At 43.4% G+C, this 11,216-nt stretch overlaps 2 protein-coding genes across 6 annotated transcripts; one reads left to right on the forward strand and one right to left on the reverse strand.

Annotated features, from left to right (window-relative positions):
• Nucleotides 1–1,638: 1,638 nt before the first annotated feature.
• LOC117867125 (beta-carotene isomerase D27, chloroplastic) lies at nucleotides 1,639–5,984 on the forward strand. Of its 4 annotated transcripts, none has more exons than XR_011899083.1 (7): nucleotides 1,639–1,984; nucleotides 3,132–3,271; nucleotides 3,399–3,491; nucleotides 3,750–3,811; nucleotides 4,407–5,457; nucleotides 5,723–5,812; nucleotides 5,896–5,984. XR_011899083.1 is itself a non-coding variant. In XM_034712349.2 (7 exons), the coding sequence occupies exons 1-7, from the start codon at nucleotides 1,639–1,641 to the stop codon at nucleotides 5,925–5,927; spliced, it is 870 nt and encodes a 289-aa protein (XP_034568240.2). In that variant the 3' UTR covers nucleotides 5,928–5,984. The 4 variants fall into 4 exon arrangements, 3 of the variants coding, with proteins under 3 accessions (XP_034568240.2, XP_072151887.1, XP_072151888.1); XM_034712349.2 differs by having other exon boundaries at nucleotides 4,407–4,513; XM_072295786.1 differs by having other exon boundaries at nucleotides 4,407–4,513; nucleotides 5,723–5,984.
• Nucleotides 3,035–10,981, reverse strand: LOC117867124 (pentatricopeptide repeat-containing protein At3g16610). Of its 2 annotated transcripts, XR_004643141.2 has the most exons (4): nucleotides 8,865–10,981; nucleotides 4,379–4,549; nucleotides 3,362–3,577; nucleotides 3,035–3,255 (listed from the first exon to the last, which is right to left on the reverse strand). XR_004643141.2 is itself a non-coding variant. In XM_034751469.2 (2 exons), exon 1 carries the CDS (start codon nucleotides 10,945–10,947, stop codon nucleotides 8,887–8,889), a length of 2,061 nt encoding a protein of 686 aa, XP_034607360.1. In that variant the 5' UTR covers nucleotides 10,948–10,981; the 3' UTR covers nucleotides 6,909–7,777; nucleotides 8,865–8,886. The 2 variants fall into 2 exon arrangements, 1 of the variants encoding a protein (XP_034607360.1); XM_034751469.2 differs by lacking the exons at nucleotides 3,035–3,255; nucleotides 3,362–3,577; nucleotides 4,379–4,549 and adding an exon at nucleotides 6,909–7,777.
• Nucleotides 10,982–11,216: the final 235 nt, after the last annotated feature.

Genomic DNA, 11,216 nt, shown 5'->3' on the forward strand with positions numbered 1-11,216 from the left:
CCCCAGAGCTAGGCTATAGCCACCATTCGAGAACCACCATTTAGTTTGGTGATGAGATGATGAAGCCGTGGAGGCAGGGGTTAGAATCTTGATGCCGTTCTTATCTGCACCATAGGTAAACCAATGGATCATTAGAGCATTAGGGAAGACTAGACGGTATGGTAACTCATGCATCATTGCCATGGCAACTCATTCTTTTCTCACATCATACTTGCATCATGAAGATCACGAAATTCAAAGCCTCAAATATTTTTCTGGTATTACATTGATTTCGGAAGTTAAACTACTTGCTTCTCTTCAGGAAAAAGAAAGTCTTTTCAGCTGGGTATATGTACAGCTTGAGTTTCATATATACATGGTCCAAAAGTCTAAGCTGTTTTTTCTCAAAAAGAAAAAAGTCTGTAAATCCATGTGTGCATGCAAGCTCGCTGTCAGATTACTGCATTATCCGCTTGTTTAGTAAGAACCAAGCATGCCCTACTAGTTGGATTATACTAAATGCATGGCAGCTCCCAAATTAGTTAGTGAATAATAGTGACAGTATTATCCCAAATCTGTGGCACGGAGGTGTCCCGAAATATTCCCTGAGAAAAGAGTTATATTCCTGCTGGTGGAGTGCCCGAACCTGCTTTCTGCCTGAGGTCCAATTAACTATAGAATGAAACACGTTGGTTGGTGAGTGGAGTACAAATAAAAACCAAAGGCATGAGAGGCAAGGTTCTTGTGATCTTGTCCACTCTCGCCGTGTCCCTCGTGAGAAACGTATGACCCAGTACTTAGGCTACATACATGATCGACTCGGGAACTGCCACTTGATGTGGTGATGAAGCCGAGGTAAGTGTTCAAGTAAATCTTTAACCCCGACCCTATCCACATCTTAGCACAATTTGTTGAAAGAGATGTCCACGAATTGTTGAAAATAAATAAAAAAAACCTTTTTTTTCGTGTGTCTTTGTATCTGCTGGCTGGTTGACACTTATAAGCAACTCTATAAGCATAGAGTGTTTGGGTTATAAGCAACTTATTTGCTTATTTTTAAGTTGCTTATGGATAAGCAAAGGAAACCAAACAGGCTCTTAACATCGTGAAAAGTGGCTAGTGCACAAGTGATATCTGTGTACAAATCGAGGTATGTTAGGGGTTAACAAGGTAAATTAATGGCATTAGATGATTAGTAGCGCATTAACGAGACCTAAACGTCGTGGTAACTAATTCTTTCCTCCACCTCAAATGACAACATCATGAATCATGCCAATAATGGTAGGCCAAGCAAAACAGGCATCTATCCCACACGAGCCTACTAGCAGAGGGTGTCGAGCAAGCATATGCTCGATATTTTCAGACATGGGTGTACGGTGTACTACCTCTTGTTGCAGCCTCGTCACCGGGAAAATTTAAAAAGAAAAGACCAATACCAGTACTGTGCATGCATGATTGATTCCGAGCCCACCACTGCAAGAGATGCTGCCTCCCTGCCATTTTGGCACTTCCTCTCGCCGTCACAATTTTGCAAATTGCACCTCGCTCTCAGTTTATATAGGTCAACCACAACGCCTTATATTACAACCCCCTGCATACTAAGCATCCTCTCTCTCTCTCTCTCTCTCTCTCTCTCTGAACACGCGAAGAGCGAGAGCCATGGAGGTCGCGGCCACTTCTTCCTTGCTTCTTGGAGCTCATCACGCTCATGGCGTCCTACTCCTACCGGCGTCGCCGGCGGAGACGATGAAACGAAGCTACTACACGAGGAGGAAGCCTAGCCGCCTTCCCACCGTGAGGGCGTTCATGGCGAGGCCGCATCATCAGAACGTGGCGGCGCCGCCACCGGCCAGTAGCAAGATGGTGACGGCGGTGCCGCCACCGCCACCGGTGAGGGAGACCACGGCCGTGACGCCGACACTGCCGGCAACGACGGTGTACCGCGACAACTGGTTCGACAATCTGGCCATCGGCTACCTGTCCCGGAGCCTTCAAGAAGCTTCTGGTACTTCCTGCGCCTTCACATTCTCGCCACCTTTGGAATGGTCGTCGAAAGCTTTTGCATATGGCCAGCCATGGCGTTTCCATGACTGCGAATCTGCGATTGGATTTGCATGAGCCAAGCTGACAAGGTTTCGGCGAACAATCCCATGCTTTTTTTTAGAAGCATTCGTACGTATTTTCCCTGAGAATACCGACATGTTTTTCTTGTTAAGAAGTCGTGTTCTTTTTCGGTCTTGGATTCATGCGTCTCTTTTGATGTGCTCCTCCTATGCCGCTGTATGTATTTTAGCAGGGATCGATGTTGATAATCATGCAAGCGACTGCATGATGTGACGCTAAGTTTTTGTCCCGAGCATAGATGCCCTCCTCGGCTTCTAGGGACTAGAGCTGATGGCTACTTGAACCTCTTCTTATAAATTTTAATCTTTGTTGAATTTTTAGGTGTTTTTGAAAAAACGATTTTTAAAAAGACGAATTGGCAAGTGTTTTGTTAAGCCAAAAGATATGAAAAAGCTTCTTAATTCATCCAATACGAGGGGGTAAATATATATACATATATAAAAACAAATTGTAGAAAATGAAACGGAAGTGCATCAGCATATGGACAACTAAGAGAGGTCGAAACCTGCGATTCGCACAGGTGTGAGGTGCGCATTCTAGGAATCTAGTAGTGGCTGAATCTATCCTTAATTTTGGGTTTTCTCCTCCAGCCCTTTCTTCTCTTTGCGATAAGATACCCAAGAGAATGCAATGGTGGTCAACCTTCAAAAAAGACATCACGCACGCGGATTTTTTTCCCCCCCTGTAGTGGAACGTTGTGCCTCCATGCCTTATCCTCAGCCGTCAGATCTGAACCGGACAGCCTAGATCAACTGTAATGGGACCGGACACCGCGGTCGTGAAACGGTGTCCGGTCAGCACAGTGACCGCCACGGTGTCCTCCACTGTTCTCCACAGTGCCCTCTGCCCCTACCAGACCAAACCCCATGCTGGCCCTCTCAATTTTCTCATCCAATCCCCAGAAAACGTGCGCTGACAGCGGAAAAAGGCATGAAAAAGCATGGGAAAGCTTGTTTAACTAATTTCCCTACAGTCTTGTGATTGGTACTCATACCAGCATGGATTCATTCAATGGATTGTATATGAAGGGATGAAGAACGGAAAGGACGGCTACGAAGGCCTGATAGAGGCAGCCCTCGCCATCTCCGGGCTGTTCAGGGTTGAACAGCAGTGGCAGACTGTGGCCACCGCTCTCGAACGCGCGTTCCCCAGCTACATCCTCACAATGGCAAGTAGTTTTACGCTCCAGAAAGCTAATGTCTATTGTTGAAAACTAGATAAATTTCTTTGAACAGAAGGTAAATTTATTTTATTTTACCTCAGCTTGGATTGACATCGTTCGTTCTGTTGGGCAGATCAAGGTGATGATGCCACCTTCCAGATTTTCCCGGGAGTACTTCGCGGCCTTCACCACCATATTCTTCCCTTGGCTCGTCGGACCATGTGAGGTATAATAATTTTCTTTTTCTTTTTTTTTGTATACACTCTTTCTCCTCCATGAAATAATTTATTTCAGGAATGACAAAGGAATAGCCTGAAACAGAGAATTGTCAAGAGTTCGTGCATGTTGAGCATATAGTAGTGGAAAATGCAGTCATGGATGGAACATTCTCCAATATGTTTTTTTTTCATTCTTACATATACGCATCCCCAGCAGTATTCATAAAGTTGCATGAGTAATCATTGTGTCACTGAACAAATGCAAGGTCAGGGAATCAGAAGTTGATGGAAGGAAAGAGAAGAATGTGGTCTACGTCCCCAAATGCAGGTAGTCCGTTCATCATCCAGAAATTCTTTGCTTGCATAAATAAGCTAAATGCAGATTGAATTCATTGCATAAGTTTAATAGGTATGAATAACTGAACAGAAAAAAGTTCTCTTGTCGGATGTGCATATATTGTTCAAATGATTTCTGAGTCTCAGCACTTCATAGCTAGTATAAATTCTTAAGGTCTATCTGAACATGATTAGCTGTTGTGGGATTGACATGTTATGAATCTGCACCATAAATTACCTCCACACAAACCTTTTGCAATATGTCAATCTTTACTCAAGTATAAAACCACTTGGAAAAGGAATGGAGGAACTGAGGCTGAAATGCAACATGTACTGCCCATGTCGTAATTGTGGCGAACTGGCAATCCAACTCATACTCCACAAACTCGCTATATAAATAGGGATACATTTGAAAAAAGAACAAAAAGTACAGGGCTAGTGCAATATACAATTCTACCCATGCAGTGCAACTACCCTAAAAAATCAAGGGAAAAAATTGTAAGGTACAGGCATATCAAAAAATGGTGAAGAGCAGGATAGTGGTACTGGTATTCCTGACCTTTTCTTCCTTATCTTTACTCTGGCAGATTTCTGGAAAGCACCAACTGTGTTGGGATGTGCACGAATCTTTGCAAGATACCATGCGAGAAGTTCATCCAAGATTCACTTGGCACGGCTGTCTACATGTCTCCCAGTAAGTTCCATTTGTTCTTATCCATGAGATGATAGCCTGAGAAACCAAACATATCAAAGAGTAAAACAGCATAAACACTTAGATTTTTAAACTCCAAGAGAAATAATCAACTCTAGCCACTGAATAAAGTTGGGAAGAAATTAGTGGATTGACAGTCAAGAAACCTCATCTCAAAGTCAGAAAATGTGGCAAAACCTTAACTGTAAGTTCCTTGGTCACTAGCCTAATTGTTCTATAGCTCAACATTACACTGACTGCTGCCAAACCTAAGTGAACTCAGAATATGACTTTTCCACTTTAAGTAGTGCTGGTGAAATCTTTGTATATGGACATCTCATGTAACATGTCCATAGCCACACAACTCTTCATACTAGCTCTGAAATGGAATCTTAATGCTGAAAGCAACTCATCAAGATTCCCACATGAAAAATACAGAAGTTAGCTTAACGTGTTAAATCTCATGATCCTGTCACGTACACCTTCTGAATTGAGGCACTATGCCTTTTTTGGGCATGGGAATCACAGGCTGCCATCTGGGGGACAGAAAAGATTGAAGTGGGACCAACATGTTTGCAGGTTGTAGAGCAATTGCACTCAAGTTGTACAGAGAAAATGGAGTACCTCCTACTTGTAATTCTTAGTGGGAAACTGCAAATAACAGAAACAAGTTGTGAGATAGTAGATTCCAACCATTCCACAATTCAGTGGTTTGTTGTTACCAAGTACAGTACAAGCACCTTGCCTTAACATTATAGAGCCAGCATGTTTCAACGATAATGGCAATATGACTAAATCTTGCTTATGAGAAGCAATTATTGTGAGTCTTGACTCATTCTTGGTGAAATATTTCAACCACACCAATCATTGTTTGAGGTCAAAAGATGCTGACATTTAATGACATCAGTCGAGACAACTGGAGATCAATTTGTGTTGGAATCTGCTAGGTACTCCTTTTGTCCTGTCAAGTGGTTATCACTGGTAATAGCCAATGAATGTTAGCTTAATGGCACACTGCGAGCTTATCTTCACTACTTTCTCCACTCTTATGTATTGCAAATCAGCATTCCAAACCTGAATAAAACATCTCTATTTCTGGATCATACAAAAGCAAACTTTATATTTAAGCAGTTATTTTTCTACTTAACTATCAAAATAGGATAATCAGAATCATATGTACTTATCCCCCCTATATTAATTACCACTGTTCAGATTTTGAGGACATGAGCTGTGAGATGATCTTTGGACAGCAACCTCCTGAAGATGATCCAGCACTGAAGCAGCCCTGCTTCCGGACAAAATGTAAGCCTGCACTGAGATATCTGAATAGATTTAATCAAATTTCCTCTTAAAGCTCTCATACCCTTTACTTCCTGTATATGCAGGTATCGCAAAGCAGAATCGTCAAGTGATTTGAGAGGAAATGTAAATTGTTAAACCAAATATCAGTAAAACACCCAAAGTTCCATGCCTTCATGTTATTCCTTTAGGAAGCAGCATCAGCTTCGCACGTAGATTCTTTTTAGTCAAGATAACAGCAGAAGGCAATTCTAGTATACATCAAATTGTTAGGAAACTGATTGTCTGGTGGTTCATCCAGAGAAGTTGAAGAGGAAATACAGGACATACTTTTGGAAAATACAAAGCATTTTAGTGCATGCTTCGTAAGTTATAAGAATAACCAGAGATAAATTGAAGAAGTTGGAAGAAAGGAATTACCCGTACCAGAAATTTTCACTTTAATTGAAGATGGTCGAACTTGTTAATGAAGAAAAGAAATTGGTGGACGAAATATAAGCATGTAACTAACAATCATTTGGTGGAGCATGTTGTATATCTGTCAGGTTTAAACCAACTCTCATTTGAGTTATGAATCAAGTTAATGTGCAGATTCCTCTATAAAAATTGAAAACTACAATCCTATAACTGGTAGTCTGGTACAAATTTAACTCTCACATTTCATGTTGGGGGTGTTTGTTTCTTTAGCCCCTCCTAAAATTCCTGTCACATCGAATGTTTAGATACTAATTAGGAGTATTAAATATAGACTAATTACAAAACCAATTGTACAGATGGAGACTAATTTGCGAGACGAATCTATTAAGCCTAATTAGTCCATAATTTGACAATGTGATGCTACAGTAAACATGTGCTAATGATGAATTAATTAGGCTTAATAGATTCGTCTCGTGAATTAGCCTCCATCAGTGTAATTAGTTTTATAATTAACTCATATTTAGTCCTTCTAATTAGCCTCCGAATATTCGATGTGACATGAATTTTAGTCTGGACTAAAGATCCAAACACCCCCTTAGACATTATGCATAGGAATAAAATTTTCTTCAGTTCTGATTGCAACAGCTTGTTTCAGATTTCCAGGTGATGTGACAATTTCAACTAGTCCCCTCTTGCAAATTGCGATGATTTCTTCATAATCAGAGTTTCTTACAATGTATTGTGCGAGTGCAATAACGCAGGACAATGTTGCTCAATGGCATGAAATAATTGGAACATGTAGCACCTTCAACTGTAACAGTATCGGAATAATCATAACTTTGAAAATCTCCTGGTACATTGTAAAACCTCTATCTGATAGAGCCCATGTTGTAATGCCGATTCCCTGATTCGATATGCTATGTTAGAAGGAAATTTATCAGAATCTTCCCGAATTGTGGGTTATATCTCCAGAAAGGTGGTCATGGTCCTAAGGAAAAGAAAAGGTTTTTCCACATCTCGATTCTAGAGTCGGTGGTAAATAAATCATGAGGGGCTTGACTGAAAAAGACAAAAGGTATTGCAACTTTAACATTATTACAGATGAAGAATACATAGCATCTACCAGTCTGAAGATGCCACTTTCTGCAACCTAAAGCACTTACAACATATATGGACATAAAAAACTCATAGAACACAACAGAGTCCAGACAGTGATAACCATCAGTATTCAGTACCGACATGGGTTTTGTGCACTCTGCTGTGTTTTGTCTACCTAGATTTTTGCATGATTTGCTTTGAAGCTATTAACTTTAGTTGATTTCACCACAAATTCATAGCAGGTCCTGATCGAACCTTCTTGGTAAATTTTCTAAAAGCAAGGGTTCTATTTAAAAAAACACTAGCCAATGGTTACCTGAGGGTGATTAAGAGAAAGGAAACGAGATAAACCCAATGTTCCTAACAATTCACATTGCAATTGCAATGGTATATCAAACAAAAAGACTCTCTGTGATGGCATTTAGCAAATTTTCCAAGCCTTTTATATGTTGCCTGAATCATCAGAGAAATATGATATATTTATTATGAACTATCCCATTGGAGAAATAATTGCAATAACAATTCTCATAAAATGAACAAACATCATAAGGCCCAACATAAGCCTCAAAATTTTCAACCTTCTTGATTTGTATTTGACCCTGTGGTACTTTAGTAATTATAAGTTTAAAACATGCCATGGAGCCCTAATAACATAGCCTTCGATGAGACTTGCTCCAGAAATCTCTGTAGTCCCCATAATATCGGTTCTCTTTGAGCATCATAGGGTTCAAGAAGAAGTTGAAAGGTTAATGTTTACTTGGCCTAACCTAGATAAGAAAAGTAGGCTAGATGAAATAATAATTGTAAACTAAGCAAACAAGGAATATGCTTTATGGCATGGATCTCAAGTTATTGGTGCAGCTGTTCGATGTGCTCCACTGAGATGGTGACCAGCACTAAGTGACTGTCAAATAGAATAACAACAGTAATTGTCTCTCATGCACATAGTACACTATTCATCCTTAGAAAAAGAAGAAATAAAGGGACCAAGATGGAAACCTTTTAGCCAACATAGATATTCGTATTCCATCTATTCGAGAAAGTACAAAAGTCCTAACTCCTAATTCTGTCATTGGTTGCAATCACTTAATATTAAATTTGGTAACACTCGGAGGATATCTAGGTGCAGCATAATAGTCTAGATCCTTCATTAGTTTGTTTTTCCTGCCCTCTGTTCTATTTATTTTTTTCTTTAAAGAAAATGGCTTCAAATGTAATTCTTGGTGTAACTATAATGACCATCTTACCATTCCCCCCCCCCAAAAAAATTAATTTTGATAAAAGAAATGTCTATTTGTGAGCTTAATCCTGTCAGGCTACTTGTTAACCACTGCAAACTTTCCTAATCTCTCACATGACATCCATTGTCAGGCCTGGACCCACATCATCAGTGACACGAGCTGGAAATTTTTGAGTTTGAAATGGCATGAGAGGACTACTCCTTAATGTTAACACGAGAGATGTGTATATGGAACAAGAAATTCCAACTGAACGCAAATGTTAATTCACATTTATTGATATAATCATACTTAAATCATACCTTCTAGCATATATTGCAATCTTTAGCCACCTTCAGTCCAGCTACAGCCTGGTCTCAAGTCCAGTTCTCTTGACATCAACAGTCTCAGGACATCATCAGCATCGTCCCTTCTCCCAAGTGAAACATAAATATCAGCCAGCATCTTATAGTTAGCTCTGTTTTCTGGATCCAAGGACAGGAGATGCCTAGCTGCTACTTCTCCAATCACCAAATTCCCCCATGAACGGGAACCACTTAGTAATGTTCCCCACAATACCGGGTTTTTTGCGTGTTCAGAGTGAGAATTCTGGATCAGGTGATATGCATCAGTCAAGCGTCCAGTACGACAGAGCATATCAACAACACATGAAATATGCTCAATATGAGGTTCTAGACCATACTTCTCTTTCATGCACTTAAGCAAGCCCATTCCCTCTTCAACAAGACCCGTGTTTTTACAGGCAGCCAACACCGCAACAAAAGTATAGTGGTTCGGTTGTACTTCTGTTTCCTTCATCAGCTCAAAAAGCTTAACAACATCTGCAGCAAGCCCATTCCATGCATATACCTGCATCATAGAAGTCCAAGAGATTGCATCCTTGTCCATAATCCCAGTAAAAGCACCAACTGAAAGACGAAGACTGCCGCATCGACCATACATGGAAATAAGTGAATTAGCAATTGTCCGTTCATTCTGGAAACCCCTTTTGACAATCTGAGCATGTGCTTCCATCCCCTTCTTCAGTGATGGAATCAACGAGATCATTGGTAGGATCTCCAAGAATGTAACAGCATCCGGATCAATTCCCATCCTCTGCATTTCTACTGCAAACTCAAATGCCTTCTCCACTTGTCCAAGCTCTCCACAGCCTTTGATCAGGGAATTCCATGCAACCACGTCGCTTCTAACCACTGCAAAGCCATGTAGAAGACTCTCAGAGGAACCTAACTGTCCACATTTAGCGTACATATATATAAGCGCAGTTAATACAAAGGGATCTCTCTTGAATGCACTGCCAGTACACAGTGCATAGTTTTCTTCAATCCATTTTCCTTCCCTCCAGTTCCCCAACTCAGCGCAGGCCATAATCACGTTAAGCAAGATAGACCGTGTGACCAACACCTCCGAATTCAAAACCATCCAGTGGAAAAGCTTAACAGCATGACCCGGTTTCCCATTCCAAACAAGTCCACCAATCATCGAACTCCAAGTTACAGAATCCTTCACCTCCATGTGCCGAAACACTGTCACCACCTCGCTCAAAGAGCCCAGCTCCGCATACATCTCCAGGAGAGCATTGGAAACGAAGAGGCTGCATTGGAAGCCAGACTTAACCACAACGCAGTGCATCATGCCCCCGCCCCCCCAAGAACCGAAACCGGCGTAACCAGAAACCAAGCTCACGAGCGTCGCCTCGGTCGGCCGCGCTCCGTCCACGGACCTCATCCTGCCAAACACCTCCACGGCATCGCCCAGGCGCCCCGCGCGCGCGTACCCGCCGATCAGCGCGTTCCACGCGACGGCGTCCGGGCGCGGCACTCCGTCGAACACCCTCCGCGCGGCGCCCATGTCCCCGGCGTCCGCGTGCATCCCGACCAGCGCCGTCGCGACGAGGAGGTCGGACGCGAGCCCGGCGGCAGCGGCGGCGGCCCCGACTCGGCGGCCGAGCCCGGGGTCCGGGGCGCGCGCGCAGGCCGTGGCGGCGAGGTGGTAGGTGTGGCGGTCGGGCGGGCAGCCGGAGGGCATGGCGCGGAAGAGCAGCGCGGCCTCGCGCGGGAGGCCCAGCGCGAGGTAGGCCCGGAGCATGGCGTTGTAGAGGAGCGGCTTGGGCGGCGGCGGCTGCGCGGAGGAGGAGCAGGGCGCGGAGGCGGCGGCGGCGGCGTCGAAGACCCCGCGCGCGGCATCGGGGTCGCCGAGGCGGGCGTAGCGGGCGACGAGGAGGGAGGCGAGGTAGCCGTTGGTGGCGAGGCCGGAGACGACGGCGAGCGCGTGGGGGAGGCGGGGGTCGCCGGCAGCGGCAGCGTGGGGGGAGGAGGAGGAGGAGGTGATGGCGGCGGCGAGGGATTCCTTGAGGGCCTGGTACCGGAACGTCGCGACGCGCATCTAGCTTCGTTTGTTCTGTTCTGTTTTTTTTCCCCCTTTTTGCAATTTCCTTTTTCTTTGATCAGAGGAATCCGTGTTTGAATTTAGGCGCGAAATGGTCGGCAAGGATTTCTTTCACACATGGACAAGGTTGCTCTTGTCATTCCCCTGGGGCAAACGACGAAGCCATCCCTTCTCTGAGAAGACTGATCGAGAAAACCGTCGTTAAAGTACGATCCTCAGACCAGATGAAAGCCTTCCCAGTCCTAGGTCGGTTTACCGTCGTAAAA

This window comes from Setaria viridis, chromosome 8, assembly GCF_005286985.2.
Source record: "Setaria viridis chromosome 8, Setaria_viridis_v4.0, whole genome shotgun sequence".
NCBI classification, from domain to species: Eukaryota; Viridiplantae; Streptophyta; class Magnoliopsida; order Poales; family Poaceae; genus Setaria; species Setaria viridis.

Coding starts and splice junctions, on each gene's coding strand:
- LOC117867125 (XM_072295786.1), top strand. CDS start 1,639: ATGGAGGTCGCGGCCACTTCTTCCTTGCTTCTTGGAGCTCATCACGCT. Junction 3,272..3,398: donor CCAGCTACATCCTCACAATG/GCAAGTAGTTTT, acceptor TCTGTTGGGCAG/ATCAAGGTGATGATGCCACC. Junction 3,492..3,749: donor GGCTCGTCGGACCATGTGAG/GTATAATAATTT, acceptor AACAAATGCAAG/GTCAGGGAATCAGAAGTTGA.
- LOC117867124 (XM_034751469.2), bottom strand. CDS start 10,947: ATGCGCGTCGCGACGTTCCGGTACCAGGCCCTCAAGGAATCCCTCGCC.